The 24,417-nt window shown below is 37.8% G+C and overlaps 1 protein-coding gene across 1 annotated transcript in view; it reads left to right on the top strand.

Moving 5' to 3' along the window:
• Positions 1-24,211, top strand: part of ptgir (prostaglandin I2 receptor) — a 41,632-nt gene extending 17,421 nt beyond the window's left edge. The window contains exon 3 of the mRNA XM_079824632.1: positions 21,369-24,211. Coding sequence (XP_079680758.1) covers positions 21,369-21,647 — 279 coding nt within the window. The 3' untranslated portion in view covers positions 21,648-24,211. The remainder of the gene's footprint in view (positions 1-21,368) is intronic.
• The last annotated feature ends 206 nt before the right edge of the window (positions 24,212-24,417 follow it).

The raw sequence follows: 24,417 nt of genomic DNA, 5'->3' as shown, positions 1-24,417 counted from the left end.
TGTGCAGTCGTTTTCAGTTGCCTCAAAATAGCAACGCGCCAACTATGCGACTGAACACACTTCATTTTCAGACAGACCAGCACTCCCATGGACGAACAGATGGGCGCGAGTGCTTTTGCTAATTAAACAACATGGCGCCGGACGTGAAAATGATAACTACGTCGGGCTGAAACTAGCAAAAAACACTTGCTTCATACCTGCCATTGCATTGCGCCGGGTGTATGATAGGGCCCTTAGAGTTCTCAGTCATGTCTCATTTAAGCAACTTTGTTTAAAGGTGCAGTATGTAATGTGTCCTGCAGTCAAAATTCTAAATATTGGAGAGAGTTGATTCCCAGCCCCTTCCTCCTCATGTGGGTTGCCAGATTGAGGACATACAACAGGAACGAGCACAACTGACAATGGAAAGTGACAAGCCTTGATCAGTTGATATATCTTCTGGTCACAGTGATTTTTTGATTAATGCTGAGGTTTTTTAGGTTGAGTTTGCTGGCTTCCATGGCAGCAATACGCTTTGTTTCCCACGCTTTGTTTCAACTGGCAACCCGGGGTGTTGAAATACTATTAGCAGTGGCGGGATCACACAGACCTTGACAACAACAGACATTCCGACACGGAACGTACATTTCAAAGTAGAATATCTGGCCGTGGCAGTGTTTATTAGAGAAACAAGTATTTGATCTTAGCATGTTTCCTAAATATCTGCAAGCATATTATGGTATTTTAATGCTTTAGTAAAGTCAAAAAGATGACATTTAACACTTTTCTTCTAAATAAGAAATGTTTGAGTACATATTGAGATTTTGACACTTTTGGATTCCAGACTTCTTGGCATATGTGAGCACAGTCTGAGACATTGAGATCTCTTCTGAAAGTCTAGAAGAGACACATGCGCATCAAGTCAGTTCAGTGTTGATTTCAGTTTATTAAATTGAAATACCTGAGGCCCTTTTTTTTCTTTTCTTTCCTCGGTCCTTCGAAAACTTTTTCTTGACTTGTAGATGTTCCTGTTGAAGCTTCTATTTAGAACATGTTCGGCACAATGATTGTGTTGTTTTTCTCATGTTTGTTACTTTTGCATTTGGCGAATCATCCCGTCTTGATATGTTCATATATTTTGATGGTATCACAAAGGGTCAGGTTTCTCCTGCAGATGCTTGAGCCTGTGCGGTTAGAAATGCTGACTTCTCTCATGTGAGTGTTGGCTGAGATGGTTTATCTGCTGCACTGCGGCTGGAATCTCAATAGAATTCAGGTCACATTGAACCTCAGCGCTCGCCTTCTTTCCTTTACTGAAATGGCTTGTGGGTAAAACTGCTTTGGTAATTTCCTGCCTGAACTTTTCTAGCCTGTCACAGAATCAACTTCTCTTGGCCACATTTGTCAGATATTCCAGTGATAATGGCAGTCATATAGCATACTGTACATTGTTTTGGATCAAGAGAAGAAGCTGTAATATTTCTACGTCACTTGTCAGAAAGTCACAAACTACGGAAGCCAGTTTCCACTTCAGAGGGGAAAAAAGGTAATTTCGACTTTAAATCACACAATTACATCTTAATTTGTAACTTTCATATCTTATAATGTGACTTTATATCTCACAATGTGATTTTTATTTCTCGCAGTGTGAATTTATATAAAGCAATATGACTTTATTTCTTGTCATTTGTGATTTTATTTCTCATAATCACGACCAGTGGTGGGTGTTAAAATAGAGGATGCACACAAAATTTTGCGGTCCGGTCCCCTCCCAAGGATTTTTAAACTGCTTTAAATAGGCTTTTTTGGTCACTTTTAGAAAGAAAATTTACAGAAAACAAAGAAAATTAAGTCTTCCTTTAATATTTAATTTGTAGCTGTTGTTTGAATGGTAGTTTGATTAAATTTGTTTGCGATCAACTATTCAATATCTCTACTCTCCATATGTAGTTAGTAGTTTGAACTGCTACCGCTGATGTACTATCACGTAATTTATGTCTCTTCGATGACTGGTTGATATACCAGTGGAGGCTAGCCTCCTCTGCCATGTTACTTTTCTCAACACTCCTAATTGCTGAAAGTGTAATACTCAATGGTGATTGGCTTTCTTTTTTTTTTTTCAACATAGGCACAAGTATCCGGCTATGGATTTGCCTCCCCCTCCCCTTCTCTATCCCCTCAGATTCGCGTTTCGCAGATTCGGCACATTTGGGGAAGAGCATGGTGGTAATTACAAACAATAAATGAAGAGTTCAGATGCAAAAGTCTCTAAAAGCCACTTCAGTCAAAAATGAGATAACGATACTGAGTGAATGCTCTCCGCATATAGTATATGTTCATAAAATACTTTCAGTTCAAACCCACTAAATCCCAGCCTCAGGCATTCAGAAGTACCGGTTCTTCGGTAGAAACCTATACATAGAAGCCTGACAAAAATGCTTATTTTAAAGAAAAACGTCAGACGGACTTGGAGGCTTTTGCGTCTGAAGTCTTCAAATACACATTCTGAAACATGAAAAGAATAACTGGGAATTTTTTAACATTAAATAATCCTCCCATTTTAACCTCAAAAATGTGGGTAGGCTGTGCCTCCCTTGCCTCCACTGATCACAACTTTATTTATCACAAAATTACTTTTATCTTAAAATCTTACTTAGTGACTTTCATATCTTACAATTACGCCCGGCAAGTGATTAAAATTTGTAATCTAATAAAATGGTTAATTCACCCAAAAATGACAGACAAGGCTTAAGCCTAGTCCCAGACTAAAATGCATGTTTGAGCTGTTTTAATTGAAAGCAACTTGCACCAACATATCTTAAAATATGTCAAATCCATTTTTTTGTCTCAAGAGGCACACCAGTAATGTTTTTTTTTTACTTATTAAGAAGAAGAATTTAGAAGAAGATATTTAGAAGAATGTTTGTAACCAAGCAGATAGAGCAACCATTGACTACCATTGTAGGGAAAAAAAACTATGGTAGTCAATGATTGCTCTCTCTGCTTTGTTGCAAACATTCTTCAAAATATCATCTTTTCAGCAGAACAAAGAAACTCATACAGGTTTGGAACAACTTGAGGGTGAGTATATGAAGACAGAATTTACATTTTTGGGTGAACTATCCCTTTAAAGGTGCTGTATGTAAGAATGACAGTTAGTGTATGAAATGGGTACTACAGTCCAAATTCTTAATATTGTTTGCCCCGCCCCCTCCTCCTCAGACTCGACGCTCACGAGGGTTTCCAGTTTGAGGGCACACAACAGGAATGAGCACTTTTGACAATTGAAGGCGAGGAGACTTACACACTCTTAAGTTGATGAGCTGATTTATCCGCATTTTTAAAAAAGATGCCAAGGCTTTTTAGGTCGGCTAGAGTCTCCGATCTCTGACACCAGTTTGTTTACTGGCTTCCACGGCAGCAATACTGGGTTTTTCCTCCAACTGCCAACCTGTGGTGTTGAAATACTATTGGGTAAACTGGAAACGTGCGTTATCATAAAGACCAAAACAAAAACAGACATTCTGACACGGAACGCAAATTTCAAAGTAAAATAACTGGCTGTAGCTTTGTTTTTTCTTCTTATCTTTGCACTAACGTTTTTTTTTTTTAAGAGGTGTGAACTGTTGCAGCAGTCTACTCAGTTACATTGCAAGCATTTAAAGTCCTCTCAAGACTCAATAACAAAGACACCACATGGAAATTTGTGTTCAGGTACATGCTAATGAGTAATGGCATTCCAAAACCACCTTCATGATTGCGGTTTGTTTATTGCCTCCAGGTAATGTCAGTTACAAAACATGGGCTGCGTCCCAATTCGCCTACTTATACTACGTCCTAAAAGTATGTACTCTTTTTGTCAAGAAAAAGTACATACTTTTGAGTGTGTAGCAGAAGAGTATGCAAGCTTTGGGACATACTACTTCGTCATCTTTAACGGACTCTGTTACGCGGGTCCCGTCACCGTTTAAACTGCCCTGTCAATCATCGTCACAGTTCAAATCCCCCACTTTCAATTTAATTTCCTACCGTATCGGAGAGAAATGTAGTCGCTCGTTGATCTGCCTTTCGTGGGTCTTTAATGCAGAGACTCCTCTCATGTGTTTGCAAAGTTAATGGCCAAACGTATCATTACAAAAGTTCTCAATGCTGCTGAAGGAGAAATATAATGTGGATAATATTGAATAAATATCTTTTCGTCAGGTTAAATACTGATAATTGCTCACTCAAACCACTTTATCTAATCCTCTCCACGTAACCGTCAGACTCGCGTAACCGTCATGTTTGTAGTTTTTTAACACTTTTTATCCGCGTTTGTAGTTCTAATCGAATCCTCGTCCATCTCGCAATGGGTTGTGGGCAATATCAGCCGTTAGAGTGCGCATCGATCTGCACTTCGGATTCTGACCGGAAATAGTAAACCATCCGGGAATCTTTGGAATACTTTTTTCAACATACTAAGATTTGGGACATACTAATTCTTTTTTCGAATACTATTTAGTACGGATAGTATGCGAATTGGGACGCAGCCATGGTGTTTTCTGAGATCATCCATTGTGAGGTTTTCTGGTGACAGATGCATGTTTTAAAATTTCACATAGTTCACATGAAGACTTATGAAGATGAAAACCTTAACAAATGAGCAGCACCTAGTTTGATCTGCTTATAGCAGTAATTCAGAAGTGCTGGTTTATTGAACACTGCCATCCTTTGTTTTTTGAGAATATTTGTTGAGTGTCAATTGTCACTTTGTCTACTTGTGTAAAGGTTCAGAGCTGACCTTTGAATTCAATCTTCAAATGGGTTATGTTGCAGTTTCAGTTACACTCCAGGGAAGCATAAAAGGTTCCCAGAGGAGTGTTTTTGTTTTCTCTAAGAAGTTTGAAGTAAAATTAGTAAAAAGAAAAAAACAGTTCATCAGTCATCGCTTACAGTTTGAAAAGTATGACTGTTTTCTTTCAAAGTCACCTCAAGATCACCTCTTTTTCTTTGTATTTTTTTCACGTCTTGCCAAACCCAATGACCTCACTCAGAAAAGATAAATATTGCTATGACACATTGAAAGTACCAGCTACAATACAATAATCCTGTTTAGCTGTTGAGAGCTTTTTGTGACTTGTGAAAGTTTAGCATGTCAATCTTAATGTAGGTTACACAATTTAAAGGGGTGGTAAAACACATTCTTTTGAAGGCTTGATTGTGTTTGTGGGGTGCACTGTAACATGTGTTCATGCTTCGTTTTTAAAAAAATTGCCTTATTTTTCATATATTTGACCTTTATTCTACACTGCTCTGTCCCTCCTTGTAAAACGGTCTGATGCTTTCCGGGTTGTAAGAAGCCAGTCCCTCAAAAATACGCAGTGGGCTCAGATTGGTTAGCTGGCCCAGTGTGTTGTGATTCGCTAACCGCAGTGCACGTTTATCGGAAACGTCACGCCCCTTACCTGGAGGCTGTGCTTTGGTCAGTATTAGAAACAATGGCGTCAATAAAAACATACCAATCTGAGCCCGAATCAGACCCAGAACATTTGAGTGAAGATGATCGAGCAGAACCTGTTCAGTCCTCAAGAGTAAAGCCTGTGGATCTATAGCAGGGCTCCAGAGTGCGACTAAATGGTCGCATTTTGCGACTAAAATTTGAGAGTGTGCGACTGAATTTTACATCCAGTCGCACATGTGCGACCAGTAAATTTGCCTGCTGTCGGTTCTGGAGAAATTAAGAAAATACACTTACTATTTATAATTGATAGACGTTATGTCTGGCAAATTCTATCTTTGCCAGCCGTTTCTATATGAGATAATATTAAACCATTTATCCATGATGCATTTTTGCCATTCGCAATCCAGAAGAGAAAGCGAGCGCTCTCTCACGTGGAGCTACAGCGAACACAACACCACAGTCAGCTTAATGAGTGACGATGGCCAAGAGAACTACACAAAAGTTTAGTCTGCTTAAACTTTAGGTATGTGCTGTGATAATAAAATACATTTATTTTCGATTTCGGCTTCCAAGAATTATAAAAAGATGATATGAGGTAAAACTATTCCTATAGCCGTGTTCGTCGAGCTCATCCTTCCCTTCGCAGCCTTGCTCTGTCATTTCTCCTTAAACCTAAACTAAACATATGTCAGATTCAGTGATTGTTGTAAACGGCAGTCTCTACTGTTGCTAAACTGCGGGATGTGTTTGATAATAAAGAGCTATTAAATGCACAATAATCCGCGCAAGAGACGCTGTTTCCAACTTCAAGGCGGCTTATGTGTGTGTGCTGTGAAATGGACCGATTTGCACATTATATTTTAGGCTTCGTGTGCGCGTCTAAACCATCAAATAAACAACAAATAGCCGGTGTCAAAATGACCAGATTGGAGAGTAGTTATTTTAACAGTTTATATCTTAAATGGGCGTAAATAGTTTGGAGAAATAGGAGAATATGATATTATTAGTTCTACATTCGATCGGTCTTAAAGAGGCAGCGTCTAATAAACCTGCTGACGATTGAGCCATTAATTCGAATCGAACAAAAGGCAAATAGAAAATATTCACATCTCTTGAATTAATAACTTTAGCTTTTATAAGCATTAATCTATCAATTTATACAGTGAAAACTATGCAGTTATTTTACATTTCATTACTTTATTAGATTTCTTTGTAGGTTTGTTCTTTACTGTAATATTAATGTTAGCAGACCTTCCGAATGCCTGCACACTGGTCCATTTACAAATAGATGTTTTATATTTTTGTTCAAACATTGCTGTTTCTTTTGCTATAGATATTTTACTTTTCAGATTATAAAGCCATGTCAATTATGTTCTTAATTATGTTTTTTTTTTTTTTATAAAAAAAAATATATAAAGTATAATAAAAAGAACCGGTAAGAATACTGTTAAAGTACCGGATCGATAAGCATCGGTAAGAGTAGTAATACCATTAAAACCTTAACGATACCGATCCCTATTTGTAATACAGTGGAAATTAGTAGATTTGGTTAGCATGTTGATTTACGGTGTGCGCCCCTAAAATTTCTGGTTGTGCCCCTAAAATTTTCAGTTGAGGGCCACTGTACTCCTAGTGAAAAAAGTTAGTCTGGAGCCCTGTATAGTGATCGCTACTGAATGGCACTGTTACTTTTGTATTTTTAGAACGATTATAGCCAAATATCTGTCGCAAGAACTATTAACCCAAAACACTAAACACTGGCTTTACTATAGTAGCCAAATCACACACAGAACCATGTTTAGCATGCCTGTAGATAAATAATACATAAAAGCTCTAATCAAAGAATCATTTACACTAATGCCAAGTTCGCTGTTGAGATTTTAACGTTAGTGTTTGTAACGTTAGGTGTTCGTCGGATAACATTAAGTATGAATGAACATTTAACAGACTGGTTTGCAGAACAGCGTTGTCATCTGTGCACTTCCTTGCTACAACCTATTACAGGAAAACACATCGATGAAAAATAAATCAGACTTACAGGTTGTGGCCCGTAAACAGCTTCTGTTTGTAAATCCAGCTTTCAGGACAAGCCGTTGTGCATATCCTGCATTGAACTCGCGAACATTGTGGAAGTTTTCCTCCGTGAAATGTGCTGCGGGAGGGAGCCCCGTGCGCGTCGTGCATTCACACACTGGCAGTGTTTGTCTCACGCAGCTGACGTTATGCAAATCCGGCATTGAACTCGCGAAGATTGTGGAAGTTTTCCTCCGTGAGATGTGCTGCGGGAGCCCCGCACGCGCCTGTTCCCTTCTGTCTCATACACACGTGCATATAACATGGTGTATGTTAGGGCTGGGAAAAAAATCGATTTGATTTAAAAAGAACGATTTTGATTTTTAGATTTTTTTTCTCCCCCTCTGCAGTGTAGCACAATACATACATTTTGCATTCGCCAAATCTTCCTTCAGGGTTTCCGTAGCCCACTCAACGGGCGGCGCAGCCCTCTGCCCCTCCCCTCTCCCGAGGGCAGCGCATGCATACACAAACAATATGGCAGAAACAGCCGGCGAAAGAGAGCAGCTCCTTCCAAAAAAATGTTCTTCGACTTTAGTCGTGTGGAATTGGTTTGGATTTACGGCATCTGATGAGGAACAGACAACACCTCGATGCAAACTATGTCTTAAGGCTGTTGTTGTTGCTGGCAGCAGTACGACAAATCTGTTTCAGCATTTAAAGCGAAGACATGCGCCTTTGTGGGAGAAGTGTTGCCTTCTTCGAAAAGAAAACCACTCTAGTGGCGTTAGCGCTAGCACCCCGTTTGCAAAGCAAACAACTCTTCAACAACCGAGATTGCCTCAAGCCTGCTGTTGTTGATAGGCTAATTTTCCTTGCAAAGAATGTTTAAAATGCAATTACATTTTTTATGGCGAATGGTGTTACTGTTTATATGTTCAATTAACTAAGAGTTACCTCAGGATTTTTTGTTGTTTATTAGCTCAACCCAAATACAGTATAAATAATTTGGATGTTTAACAATCTTTGTTGCACACTGCACACTGACTTTTCAGTAAGATAAAGGGTTTGCCGTTGCAATTTTATATTGATGCACTTTAATTAAATATAATAAATAAAATATATGTACAGTTTGCAATTATTTTGTTTTAAAAGGGGGGCGGGGGGACAAAAATCGAATCGAATCGTAAATCGAGTTTTTTATAAAAAAATCGCAGATTTTTTTAGGGGGAAAAATCGCCCAGCCCTAGTGTATGTTAAACGCTCTTCAACGCACCCCCGTCCCACAAGGAAGGCTGAACAATGCAAGTACACCAGACCTGCAATCCGGATGAAAATAACAGCGTTTCCTCTGCATCGCGGCAACAACACTCCAGCCTAACTATACCACAACAGCGCCGCGATACAAAATGGCCTCACCCCCCCTTATTTAATATTCTCGGAGGAGGGGTTTATGTAAATATTGAGCCTGGTGATGTCACCAACCCTGGAGGAATGTCTGTAGTCGCCTACTGGCCGTTTGCTGTAGTTCTTAGAAATTGATTTCTTTAAAAGCAAATATCTCCCTTTGCTTTAAACTTTGAACGTTGCAACTTTGCAGATGTTGTTTATACTCAAGCAGCAACATTACACGCTAGCTAAAGTTAGAATAGTGAAATCGTGGTTTACCACCCCTTTAAAAAAACATTTAGATTATTTACATTTTCTGAATATGAATTTGCCTTGGTTTATAGCACCTTGCTATGTGGTTGATAGAATGTTCTGGGTGTTTGCCGGGGTGTTGCTAGATCAGCATGGCTTGTGCTAACTCTTCATGGCTGTCATGGGTCCCTTATTCAATACAACATTTTTATTGGGTTACAGGTTTGCTGTGAGTATGAACACCTCAAATTGCTTGCAGTTAAACACTCACCCTGACAGAAATATATTTCACTTTTGTAATGGTGTTGGTATAGAAAAAAGAGAAGGAACAAGAGAGAATGCAAAATTGCGCAAGGAATCACAGCCAGGGAGGGTTGTTAAAATGAATGGTCGTCTCTTTCTTCTATTTTTTTTTTTTTTTTTTTTTCGTTTTAAGTGGTCGAACAGGCCTGGGAGGATACGAGTTTCCTGTTTTGCCGACGGCAGTTGTTGAGTCTGGTTTGAACGTGACCATTCATCCACCTTCATTTGTGGCAGTATTTACCTCAACTCTGCAGTAAATGTCTTTTTGACTCATTTAATTCCTTTTTATAGTGAAACACAATCTAATTATCAATGACAGAAAAGCCTAATGTGTTACTGACCTGCTGCTATTTAGGGAACTGTGAGATGCACACGGTGGGTTAGACGTTATCTTATAGTATATTGAACCTGAGAAAAGTTTATAAGAAGTGGTGAGTGTAATTGGTGCAGCGTGGTGCACTTCCAGGCAGTGTGGAACGTTAACACTTAGACAGAAACTTGTGGTTTAAGTGATATTGACTTTTACCAGACATTGCTGCATGCTGTTTCAGTATGCCGGAGGCTTTCCCAGAATAGAATAGTTATACTGAAACAAAACATGTGCAGTCACTGGATTTTCAAGGGAGGCTGTAATGGATCACCTATACAGGCCCGGTTCCAGAATCAAATCACTGAGGGTGCATCTGAAATTACTGAGGGTGCTCTAGTAAAGTGCAAATGTAGGCTGAGCAACGGCTCCACCATAGCAGTGTACAGTGAGACATTTAAGATTATTTACAAGTAATCCTTTTTACCAATTATTGGAATAGAATTTCAAAAAATATTTTGCTACGGATATTTTTCTATTAGTCTGCCTTTACATTGCTTTAATGAGTTACTATTATAACGTGTCATATTTCTAGCATTTATATGCAGATGTCACTTCCGAAACTTTGCAACATACAATTGACCCGCCCCCTTTAGTTACTGTTGCTATGTCCGACAAGCCTTGGCGTTCTCACACTACACACGTTCTCACATAGAGAAAATACATTGCGGAGCAAAGAGGATACAGACAACACGCCGACAGACAGGAGAGAGCAAGTTACTTTTGAAATGAAACAAAGTCTCAACTTTAAAATGTTGTCTTTTTTTAAGAAATGTAAACCACAAATAGCGCTTTGTGGCTCTTTAATGTGTCGTGATTGCTGTAGCGCCTCAGTTAAAGCTGCTCGTGAACCGATCATCTCTTCCTTCTAGTTCATTGATAAGCATCAAATTAACATGAATGAACACTAAAAGAAATGTTGTTTCAACCGCAGAAAGACGTCAGCACACACCATTTTTCAATCTACTTACTCTCCTGACTGCTTTGTCTGACAAACCGGCAGATTCAGCGATGTGATTGGTCAGATCGCCTGTCAATCAAACTCATGGCAAAGGGTGAATTGGCCATCGGTCCTCTTAGCAGCGTGAAAAACAATAGTTTTGTTAAATGGATTATATAGGCTGTAGTCTTGAAAGCGAGCCATTCCCTTTACAATCACTAAAACGTTGTCGCTTTGTCAGTTCATAACGATCTTACAAAGTTCCGTTATAATCAATAAAGCTGCCAACAATGCACAATAAATCTCTTACTTGCATCATGTCTACTTAGTTTGTTAATGAGAGGTTTCGCGAGCCTGCTTAACTCAGCACTGAATAAAAACTGGGGTTTTGAGCAGTGAGTGGATTAAAAAAAGTGAACTAAAACAGCTCTGATTGGCCATTGCATCCAAGAGATCAACTATTGTATGAGTCAAAATTATCGTTTTTTTCTTTTATGTCAAAAATCATTAGGATCATGTTCCATGAAGATATTTTGTAAATTTCATACCGTAATTATATAAACTTTATTATTAGTAGTAATATGCGTTGCTAAGGACTTCACTTTTAAAGGTTATTTTCTCAATATTTAGATTTTTTTGCACCCTCAGATTCCAGATTTCAATCGTTGTTTCTCAGCCAAATATTGTCCTATCCTAACAAACCATACATCAATGGAAATTCAGATGTATTCATCTTTCTGATGATGTATATATCTCAATAAAAAAAAATGTACCCTTATGATTGGTTTTGTGGTCCAGGGTCACATTTGACATTCTCCAGAGCGCAAACACAAATATGCACTGGAGCGTTTGCCAAATCTGTTTTGCCAATATATTATTAAAGTATCAACTGAGGGTGCTCTTGTTTTGCTTGCGTTTGAGGGTGCTTAGCACAAATGTTCCCTCTAATTTCTTTTCTCGCTGAGCAAAACTTTTCTCTTTTGGGCGGACATTTTGGTCACCTGAGCAAAAACATTCTTTACCTGTACAGCGTATGAAAACGCACACAAAAAAAGTTGTTTCATCATCCAGTTATAACTTTTAACTTTAATGTGCCATTTCTATTTTATTTATCCCTTGATGTAAATTAGTGATATATTAAATAAAACAATAAAAACAAAACGGTTAATTCAGTTAATAAGTCACTAAATTAAGCACATTTTATAGTGCTGTTAACTTCTTCTTTACCAAGAAAATACTATTAAAATCTCCCCCAGGACAGTTCAATTCTTTATAATAATATAATATAATATAATATTTAAAAAAATTGAGCAGTTACACTGAGATGGTTCTTAATGTGTTTTTGTACAGTCATTTATTGGCGACAGGCAGCATTAAACCATCAAAATTAAACATTTGTTTATTGCTTATGAATTTCCAAGATTTTCTATATCAGGGGTTTTCAAACGTTTTAATGGCAATGATCCCTAAACAATCCCCTTGTGAGATCAATTCTTTATTAGTATTACAATATAATATAATTATAATAGCCTATAATATAATATTATATAATATAAAAACTAATGGAAGTATTTAAACTGATATATTATATCAGTTTAAATGCTTCAATTTGTAAAAAAAAAAAAAAACATACTGAAGTAATTAAATAGATCTCTAATAGCTAAATATGTTCAAGGGAACATGTGAACTCTTTTATAGTCATCTAAACATCCCTGAAACCCAAACCAGGCACAAATCTATTTAAACTGACGTGTGTTACTGAGGTATTTCGAGTTTGCACGCTACACTTGTGGTGGGTGTAACTGTAAATGTCTGTTTTGTTACCGTGCTGTGTCCATTATCTGTTATTTCCTGCACTTAATCAAGCCACTCTTCTTTAAAACATGATGAGGTTTTATTTCACATGTCTTTGCGTTTCACGTTGCCTCTCATATTGTGCTATTTGGACCGCAAACACGACTCACTGCTGCTCACACGTGACATCATTGTCTTTCAATGAAGCCTGTAAACCGCATTCACCGGTTCTAACCAAACGGCAACCTCCCGCAGTTTCTCTTGAAGCCAATACGGAAGTGACTTAAACTGCAATTCATCGACTGGCTCCAGAAGGAAGCAGAATCTCATTGAGCTCCATGTTAAAATGCCCAACTTTACAGCAGAAACAAACATGTTTACAGCCTGGTACAAATTGTGGTTTTGGTCTATACGGCTAATTTTGCCCTTCGTGACAACTGTGAGGCGGGTGAATTTTTTTTTTTATAACTCATTAGTTTACATTATATAAAGCTTTAAAGTCCTGCATAATTAAGGGCGTGGCCACTTTGAGTGACAGGTGGATAGCCATTTATCTGCTGTCTGTTAGTCATCGCGTCACCTCAGCTCCACCCACATCCCGCCTCTTTGCCCATGTTCTATTATCCGGGAGTGACCCGCTGACAATATGGCAATGGCCAGCTCGTCCCTACTTTGCGCTTCAAAACGTCTCTTCAGAATCCTATGGGTGATGTCATGGACACTACGTCCATATTTTTTTACAGTCTATGGTTCTAGCACGATAGCGATATTAACTCTATAGTGGTTGAACAAAGCACTGCAATTATTTCTCATTTAAACTACAATCAAATGGATTTCTCCCCACATTTCGGGTCTGTGTCTGCCATCTGCGTGGCATTTTATTCTTTCTGCGCGGCCGCTCACACGCACAGCTTAGAAGGAACATTGCTTAGCACCCTCCAACACTCCTGTAGATCCGAGCCGTCACATATATTGTTGGTTTTAACAATAATAATACAATTAACAAATTAAAACTAGATTTTAAATGCCCAGCACCCCAAAATGTGATAATCCCCTTGCCGTAAAGGGTTAATTCACCCAAAAATGAAAATTAGCCCATGATTTACTCACCCTGAAGTCATCCTAGGTGTGTATGACATTCTTCCTTAAGACAAATAAGATCAGAGTTATATTAAAAATGTCCTGGCTCTTCAAAGCTTTATAATGGCAGTGAATTGTCATTTTTGAAGTCCATAAAAGTGCGTCCATCCATCATATGACTGCTCCACACGGCTCCAGGGGTTTAATAAAGGGCTTCTGAAGCGAAGTGGCGCGTTTGTGTAAGAAAAATATCCATATTTAAAACTTTATAGACTAAAATAACTAGCTTCCGGCGGTCAGCGGTACGCAAGTCGACTTGCGCTAAAAGAGTAACCTCCCGACGCGCCACTTCGCCGGAGCCGAGTTATATGATGGATAGATGCACTTTTATGGACTTCAAAAACGACACAACCATTCACTGCCATTATAAAGATTTGAAGAGCCAGGACATTTTTAATATAACTTTTACAAATTTTATTCGTCTGAAAGAAGAATGTCATATACACCTAGGATGACTTGAGGGTGAGTAAATTATGGGCTAATTTTCATTTTTGGGTGAACTAATCCTTTAACAAGCACTACTGTAAGTGCCTCACAGAATTACACCATGTCCTTCACACTATATTTTTCATTGTGTGGTAAGGTCAGTTACTGGCACATTTGTAAGTCTAAGAGTACAAGGGAAAGTACACCGATGCCAGCAGGCAGTTGCAGAAGAGCATGAAGGAAAAGGATATCTGATGTGAGTGATGGAAAAACAGATGTGGGTGTGTTCATGGAGGACTGTGGAAGTGTTTATTGGAGAGTGTTTTGTTGATATGTGCAGAGGAATTCATGAATTGTGAGGTTATCTCCAATAAGCATGCTAATATAGTCAAAAATGAGTCAAATTCATACTGCTGAAACCTCAAAAGGAGAGGTAATAGGTGAAATACAAACCATTTAGATGTTTAAAGTAGGTCATAATCCCTTGTGGGAGTTTTTCTTAGGTTGTTTCAGTGAAACAAGATGATTAATTTCTGCCTTGAGAACAGTTTAGACGAGGTCAGTCCTGTGTTAAATTAAACGTGGTACTCACAAAAACAGTTTTACTAGTTCCAATTATTTTCAAAACACCGATTCTCTTAACAGTCTGTGCACTTCACAATTGTTTTACGCACTGATAAACAGATCTGATGTCCCCACGTTCTGCCCTTTCTAAATTTGCACACCAAATACCTGAAACTCAAGTACAGGATAAATAAATAAATATGGTAACAAAACGCTGTGGAGGAGTAAAATGTTGCAGCTGTTAACCTCATGGGTCTTAGAGAGGGCTTTATTTCTACTTATTTGATTCTCTCATGTAAGTGATCTTTGTGCTCAGGGTTTTGTATAAATAGTTCAACTAAATATGACAATTCTGCCATCATTTACTCACTCTTATGTTTCTTTCTTCCATGGAGCACAAGTTATATAGCAGATTATAATACAATACAAAACATTTGTATTTCAAATAAAGGCTGTTCTGTCATGACAACTCTCTGAGTGTTTGGCGTAGTATTGGATATGAGTGTGTTATGTTTGGTCTTGGCGGAGTAGATGCTACACTGCTGCTGCCATTATTGCTGCTGTTGCAGAGGAAGTACGGGACTTGCTACTGCCAAAATATACATGACACGATGCTGTGAGCAAGTAAGATATGCTACTTCTCTACAATATAGCATACATGAATAACTAGTAGTAGATCTATACAGGTGGTGCTGGGGAAGGTGGAGGGTTTCTGAAAGCGCGCTGCAAACTGCTACAGCAAATGCTGACCAAGTATTTAAAAATTGAGCAACAAGCTCATTGGCTTGTTCCTGATCAGCTTTTTAACTATTTCAAGTGTAACTGTAACCAAATACTGATATTAGACCATTTCAATTATAAATGATGTGCTAACTAGTTTTGATTCGGTATGCTACCTATTGCAAAACAATAGTCACATTATAGCAACACTCTCCCACATATTTTGCTACTGTAACTGTGCTTATTTCAGCAGTTTGTTTTGTTAATTTTTCTTCTTGTGAACAAATAAACTGCTACTGATTACATATAATTAGCATTTTTACATGCTCCCGGCCGCACTTGTCTACAATTAAACTGTCTTTGGAGAGCGGCTCATACGCACAAACACAAATGCTGATGGTAAATCCAAAGGACACTTTAATGTCACAGCCCAACTGGAGTCCATCAGTCATTGTGTGATTTGTGGCCCATTGGGTTGAATATCACAGTTATGGAGGACCATATGAGGTCTTCGGGACATGTAGGGGAATGTTTTAGGGTGTGTTGCAGATGTGTTTTGACAACGAGTGATCGCTGACGAGTGATGACATCCAGAGCTGGTGGTACTGGGTGGCAATTTATGTGCTCGAAGATGTGAAAACCTACCGTGCATTGTTTGACACATCAGTGACAGGGTCATTAGCATCACTCATGGCTTACTAATGTTTTATACCATAATCGGTGGATGAAAGACCACAGACTCGCAGCCAATTTGCAGCTGATTTTTGGCTCCCTCAGCATCCAGGACACTTTGTACTTAAGCATATCAGGTGTCAGTGTTGAGTCTCAATGGGTCTGTGATGATGGAATATATACGATGACATCATCACAGCGCTGGGGCTGTGGAACGTGATGAAGATTTCCTGTAAAGCAGTTCTTGCTACTAATAGAAACTATGCAGGTCTTGTTCCCTGATCTACTGGTTTCATGCACTTTATCTAGGTTCAGCTATGACGTTTGTTAAGAGTTTAAGGCTTTTCACACTCAAAATTGTATAGTGTCATTTTAAAAGTAGAGATGCACTGATATCAAAATTTTGTCCGATATGGATACAAGGTGATTATTTTCATGTTATGGGCAAAAGTAAAAATACATTTACAGTGGGGAGAACAAGTATTTGATACACTGCCGATTTTGCAGGTTTACCCACTTACAAAGCATGTAGAAGTCTGTAATTTTTATCATAGGTACACTTCAAATGAGTGACGGAATCTAAAGAAAAGCATCCCCAAAGAATGATGATGTCTCATCAGACCACATGACCTTCTCCCATTCCTCCTCTGGATCATCCAGATGGTCATTGGCAAACTTCAGACGGGCCTGGACATGTGCTGGCTTGAGCAGGGGGACCTTGCGTGCGCTGCAGGATTTTAATCCATGACGGCGTAGTGTGTTACTAATAGTTTTCTTTGAGACTGTGGTCGCAGCTCTCTTCAGGTCATTGACCAGGTCATGCCGTGTAGTTCTGGGCTGATCCCTCACCTTCCTCATGATCATTGATGCCCCACGAGGTGAGATCTTGCATAATGTCCCAGACCGAGGGAGATTGACCGTCATTTTGAACTTCTTCCATTTTCGAATAATTGCGCCAACAGTTGTTGCCTTCTCACCAAGCTGCTTGCCTATTGTCCTGTAGCCCATCCCAGCCTTGTGCAGGTCTACAATTTTATCCCTGATGTCCTTACACAGCTCTCTGGTCTTGGCCGTTGTGGAGAGGTTGGAGTCTGTTTACTTGAGTGTGTGGACAGGTGTCTTTTATACAGGTAACAAGTTCAAACAGGTGCAGTTAATATAGGTAATGAGTGGAGAACAGGAGGGCTTATTAAAGAAAAACTAACAGGTCTGTGAGAGCCGGTATTCTTACTGGTTGGTAGGTGATCAAATGCTTATGTCATGCAATAAAATGCAAATTAATTATTTAAAAATCATACAATGTGATTTTCTAGATTTTTGTTCCGTCTCTCACAGTTGAAGTGTACCTATGATACAAATTACAGACCTCTACATGCTTTTGATGATTTTGCAGGTTTTCCTACTTAAAGTGTATCAAATACTTGTTCTCCCCACTGTATATCTTTATCACATATAACTGAGTAACTAACACTCTGTATAGAGTGAATGTGAGCGTCTCGCTTATAATAAACCCCTCCAACGTATCTGCATTGTTTTTTTTGGTTTTGTTTGTTTTGTACATGACGCACCACCCAGCGTACCTGGTTAAAGAAGTCACCGCTTGCCACTGAGTGTATATGCATTCTTAGTTAAAAGTCACCACCTTTTAAATGTATATGTGTAAAGCTCATAGCCCTGGGTTAAAAGGGGCCTTAACTTGGGGTTAAAAAAAGGTCTTAACCCAGGGTTAAGCATGGTATGAGTAGCCACAGGTGTTGTCTGAAGGGCTTATCCAATAAGTGTAAATTTGTGACAAAATGCATCCAGTGTTTCAGTCATTCACACAGACAAATGCTGGCACCTTTAGGAGATTCGGCCTTATCTGGCTGAATATACTGAAGCCCTGAAGCAAGATGTTGTCTCACAAAGGAAGGATACAGCATCCGGACCATAAATATTAGCTGATACTTTAGTGTCTCTGATCTTGATTTTTCATCTCATCAGCACCAAAGCCACATATGGGGAAATGAAATTAATTGCCAAGATTTTATCAACTTAAATCTTTGGCAAGAAAAGAAAAAGCCCCACTTTTTCACAAGCGTTCAGAAGGCCACTACCATTTAGTTTTTTAATCAACATGATTTTCCTGACATTGATAGTTATCAGTCGATTATGTCAATCGTAAGGGGGCAGAAAGAGGTGTCAGAAATTCAATTGATAAACTCCTACGGCAGAGTTGCTGTTTGCAGCATGAAACTTTTTTATTTAAATTCGGAATAAGTTATATACAGAAATTGAATAATGTGCCAATACTATACTAAGCACTTTTATTTAGCTGATCTTAAATTTCATATTTAAGTAATTGAATTATAGAGATGTATTAGTATAATAAATATTTAATATTTAAAATAAAAACAATTGAATTCCTAATAATAATCACAATATTTGGTAACACTTTACAATAAGGTCTCATTTGTTAACATTAGTTAATGCATTAACTAACATGAACAAACAATGAGCAAAATATTTGTTAAAGTATTTAGTCATCTTACAGTCATAGATCATGCAGTAATTCATAGTTTGTTCATGTTAATTCACAGTGCACTAACTAATGTTAAAAAATACTTTTGATTTTAATTACTGTATTAATAAATGCTGAAACGAACATAAACTAAGATTAATAAATTCTGAAGAAGTATTGTTCATTCTTAGTTCATGTATTGTTAACTAATGAAACCTTATTATAAAGTGTTACCCAATATTTTAAAATATAATAATACATTTCCGTTAACAGTGTAATTAATACTGTTTAAAAAAAGAAGAAGGATAGAAAGAAAACAACCAAACTTTTAGTATTGGCATCAGCAGATGTTTGGCTAACTGTATTAAAATCTAGATGTTTTCATAATGAAGATTCATACATGGTGAGGGGTTTCCATTTATTTTGGCATCATCTGAAGTAGCAGGAACTCTCTTTTCCATTCCCAGTGTCATAAATGTTATGCTTGAAACGAAGATGTATTTATTAGAAGAGTTGGATGTGAAATCAAATGTAAATTTGATTAAGGAACGAGATGTCAAGAATCCAAAACATGCCTTGATTTCCTTTTTTTATGAAGAGCACGTCAAATTTGGGGAAATGGTTCACTTTCGCAAGCATTGGATGTAAAACAACAAGTTCTGTGCCAATAGTTTAATGGCTGCCATTTAGCATCTGACAGACATTTTTTCTTTTTTGCATCCTACGCAGTAATTCAATTCCTATCTGGTGAAATTGTGGGAATTAGAGCACTTGAGAATAGTGGAATGGGATGCGCCACATCATCTGTTTCCTCCTATCAACAGCCATAGTGTTAGATTGTGAGATTTACAACAAATGCTTGCAACACAGAAACAAATAAGCAGTCGTGTATATCCAGAACACAGCCTTTAAGGGATAGTTCACCCAAAAAAAGAAAATTGTCATCCTTTACTCACCCTCAAGTTGTTCCAAACCTGTATGAGTTTCTTTGTTCTGCTGAACACAAAAGAAGATATTTTGAAGAATGTTAGTTTGTAACCAAGCAGATAGAGCAACCATTGACTACCATAGTAGGGAAAAAAAATACTATGGTAGTCAATGGTTGCTCTCTCTGCTTTGTTACAAACATTCTTCAAAATATCTTCTTTTGTGTTCAGCAGAACAAAGAAACTCATACAGGTTTGGAACAACTTGAGGGTGAGTAAAGGATGACAGAATTTTGATTTTTGGGTGAACTTTCCCTTTAATAAAAAAACTCGACATAAAATCTGTCAAATATCTATTGCAGGAAACCTTGTGGTTTCAGTGAAAACTTGTTTTGTCTCGAAATCATGTCCGTTTGACCGTTCAAGACTGCAACAAACATCTTTGCTTTCTCGTTTTCAGCATCTACTCCCTGAAATCATATGGTTATTATTATACACAGAGTGTAGTTATTGTGTGATTTTTACACACAAATATTTCTAGACTACAATAGTGAGACTTTTGCCAACTACAGCCAGGGAAAATAAGGGAGACCCATTTCTTTATATCACATATAACATTTGAAATGGAAAGAAATCATTAATGGCAGGTGACGATTGAACACATTGTAACAAAAATAACATGGCACACACAGTCACAATGTGTGCCATGCAGGCTGTGAAGATGAAATGCAAAAAAGCATTTGAGATGCTGTGTGTGGTTTGTGGTAAGGGAGTAAGTTAGGACATGTAGAAGTCACTTACGCTTCCTTTTACCAATAATAACAAACCATAGAACATAATGTGGGGCGGAAAACAATTAGCATTCAACTTTTCGGTTAATGTCCTTTTAAAATCGACACATGGAAATTACAGCGTTGAAGACGTACAGCGTGACTAGAATGTTACAGCAAGTAGTTTAGCAGCAGGCAACCAATCATAAACTAAAAAGAGCGTCTCGTTAAATATGAATGCACTTTGTACAGTCACATTGTTTGATTCACTTGGTCTTTTTTTCTGTTGAATTTAAATGTCATACTTAAAGGGTTAGTTCCCCCAAAAATGAAAATTCTGTCATTAATTACTCACCCTCATGTCGTTCCAAACCCACAAGACAGTTCATCTTCGGAACACAAAAACTGCGTAGGAGACTGACAGGCTAGAACAAAATTGTTGTATAAAGTTTTTATTTTTGTTTGTTTTTGTGCACAAAAAGTATTCTCGTCACTTCATAACATTAAGGTTGAACCACTGTAGTCACATGGACTATTTTAACAATGTTTTTCCTACTTTTTTGGCCCTTGAAAGTGTTAATTAAATTACTGTCTATGGAGGGGTCAGAGAGCTCTCGGATTTCTTTAAAAATATCATAATTTGTGTTCTGAAGATAAACGAAGGTCTTATGGGTTTGGAACAACATGAGGGTGAGTAATTAATGACAATGTTCATTTTTTTGAACTATCCCTTTAAGTGTCAAACACCATTATGCACACATCAATTTGGCTTTCACCTAGGCAAATTATAATACTAGAGAATTGTGACTGTACATCAAGTATGTGCAGTATATCGTAGAATTGTCCTGTGTAAAAGATATTAACAAAACTTGATACTTCACTTCAGAGACTTGAGAACATCTGATTTCACAAGTCCAACAATTACAATTTGTTTTACATTCTGATCGGTCATTTTAATCTTTGACATTGTGAAATTGTGAAAAGGTTCCAATTGCAATAAATGCTAAAGTGTTCTCAGCTGTTTGGGTGTAAGGCACGATTGGATATAATACAGAACGCAATTATGTTTCTGTATAATATGTGACTGTTGGCAACCCAAGAAAGGAGGTCTTGTGAGCGTTTTGTTTATCTCCCACTGTTCTAATTTCTCTCTCTTTCTCTTCCTCTTCTCAGATCTGTGGCTTTGTGAACGCTATTAGTCCGGTTGGGAATGATCAGCAGAATCTAATGGCTTTCCGCTTCTCTGCGTTTAACCCCATCTTGGACCCCTGGATCTTCATCATCTTCCGTAAGGCGGTCTTAAACCACATCCGGAAATTCTTGCACTGCTGCTTCCCCAGAGATGCAGTAAAGACCACAGCTCAAAACTCCATGTCCTTCCCCATGGAGGCTAGAGACGTCAAGCACAGGTCCAGCATCCAGAGCAAGATCTACTGCAGCCTCCCTCAGTGAGGCCTTGATGAGGACAATGCATATATGACTGTGCACTGAAGCCCGGAAAGTCTGCCTGAATGTGTCAAGCGGTACTAGAACCAAATATGAAAGCATTGACAGCAGAGGACTGGTCAAAATTCAAAATTGATGACGTTTCATGGCCATGGAGAGGAAATATTTTATAAATATGTTGAACTAATGCCTTCTGTGCATGTAGACCACAGAATTTGCCTGAACAACAATGTGACAAAGATGTTGACAAACGAACAGAATGTGAAGACACAACCAATGGGGAACTGGCACTTGCCACAAACCACACGCATGCAGATGACAGACTGTCACTCATGCTTCCGTTTACCAATAATCACCAACCATAGAACATCATTAAAGGTCATATAGGGGCGGAAAACAATTAGCACACCACTTTAAAGCTTTAAAGGTTAATGTCCTCTTAAAATCGACACACGGAAATTGCAGCGTTGAAGACGGATAGTGTGACTAGAATGTTACAGCGAGTTGTTTAGCAGCAGGCAACCAATCAAACTAAAAAGTGTTTGTCTCATTAAACATGAATGCACTTTGTACAGTCACATTAAGTTTGAGTCACTTGGTCTGTTTTCAGAGTCATAAATATTTCCACAGAAGTTATTTAACACTTTATTAATTTATTTTTATTCGAGGAGCTCGTTAGCCCATGGTTTAGAAATGTACAGTTTAATCCCTAACCAGGATTACTTAACCGAGGGTAACATAACCAAAGATACCAGGTTAACAATTTCCGGTGTAAGACCATTTGGTACGAACATCATACTAGTTAAATGGCTTTTTAGGGATTGTGTTGTATAAGTGTGAAATTGAATTAAGTCACTTTCGTGGTGGTACGTAAGAATGGATTGTTTAATTTAACTGTAATAACTTAATGTAAATAATAAAAATAAAAGACACTTGAGCCGCGTCCTATCCAGGTGAGATATGACAGTTTCCGGGCAAACAATCAGAAGATATCTGGGGCCCATTTCAGAAAGGAGGTTAAGTGAAAACTCTGAGTAGGTTAACCCTGAAATAAGGGAAACTCTGGGTTTTCTGTTTCAGAATGGGAGGTATGTCAAACCCGAGGAAGCAGGGTAAGCCAAGCCCGTTTCTGAAAGAGAGGTAACTTATACTCAGAGTCAGTTACCAGGGTAACTTACTCTGTGAACCTAACCTGGTCAGGAGCAGGTTTTCTTTGGTAAACCCAGAGTTTATTTCGTTCTCCTCCCCCTTTTTAAAGCACCAGCAGTGTTTAAATACTTTATTCATTATTTCAAACGCCACAAATGCTTTTCTTACTGAGTATTTTGGTTGTATTTCAAGTATAAATATAAAAAAATTATAAATTTAATCTAAATCTAAAGTAAGCAAAGTTTACTTAAAACAAATTAAATTATCTGCCACTTGACAAAAATACAAAGTAAGAAAAGCATTCTTTGTGGGAATATTCATTGCTCATATTTTCATCATGAGGACACTGTCAAAGTGACAAAAATGGCATGTCCTACAGGATCCTGACGTTCACTTGATAAACCTCTAGAAGTAACCTAATAATTAGAATTTCCTTTAGGATTTCCAGTGGTTGGGCGCATTTATGACACTCATATACCCATCATCACACTTTCTGAAAACGGATTATTGTATGGAATGGAAGGATGCTGCCAGATGGTAGTACAAGATATATGGCATAACCACCACCACAGCTGTTATATAAATTTATTTACATTTTTTATAGTCATCTTTATTTCCTACAAATACTTTATTCTTTTTCCTGTTGGGTGTTAATATTCTTCCTCCATCTCTTCTTCATCTGTCAGTGGTGCTGGTGTTTGGCTGGTCTGAGTAGAAGTCAAATGTTTAATGTCATTACCCTGATTAATAAATGTAACAGGTGGGATCAGAGAACATTTCATTATGAGAAAAGAGCATAGACCCTTTTCACAATTCTGGGTTTCTGAAGCTGAAGTCGTCATAGTTGGGTTAACTCTTATAACGGTGAATGAGAGAATACATCAAATATATATTTTTGTGTCTCCATTTGCTCAAATAGCAAAATAAAAACTCCACAATAGTGATTTCACAACTTTCAAAAAGGGAAAAATTAAAGTTAGATTGATAACTGCAGTGAAAAGAGAGAAAGATGTTAATTTTAACTATCACTCCCATAGACGCTGTATTAGAAACACTCTCACAGCAGCGGTAACTTGATTTTTGTAATTTGATGCAAAAGTAATATAATACAAAGTATTAGTGTTATAAATGTACATACATAAAAAAAAATACAAAAAACGTTGCAGGATTTACGATATTAATGACCATTAAAACGTCATCACAGTCTGTGAAAAGGGTCTATGTGGGAAAAGCTGCTGTACATTGGACATTGAATGATATTTATTTAATGTGTCAAATGTTTGTAAAGTCATTAAACCTACACCCATGAACATTTTATGCTTAAAGCTTTTCCTGATTGAATTATGTTTTTTGTTTTTTTTTAGCTGCTGCTGCCACATTCTTTGTTTGCCTTTTGGATACCATGAAAATTAAACTTCATTAAAATAATTAAGAATTAAACTTGTGTATTGACCTGGAAGTATGCAAACGTCTTTTTGTTGGGTGCTGTTGCCATGGTGAATCGTAATTTCGGAGCTCCATTGATCGTGGCTTTTCATAGTTGGAGTGCATGAGCTTAACTCAGAGTCAGTCTACTCAGAGTTGATTGAACTACCTCAATTCAGCTGTTCTGAAACCCAAAACTCAG

The sequence above is a fragment of the Gobio gobio genome, assembly GCF_949357685.1.
Source record: "Gobio gobio genome assembly, chromosome: 8".
Classification (NCBI taxonomy): domain Eukaryota; kingdom Metazoa; phylum Chordata; class Actinopteri; order Cypriniformes; family Gobionidae; genus Gobio; species Gobio gobio.
The sequence above is the reverse complement of the archived record's forward strand: the minus strand, read 5'-3'. Positions and strand labels throughout refer to the sequence as shown.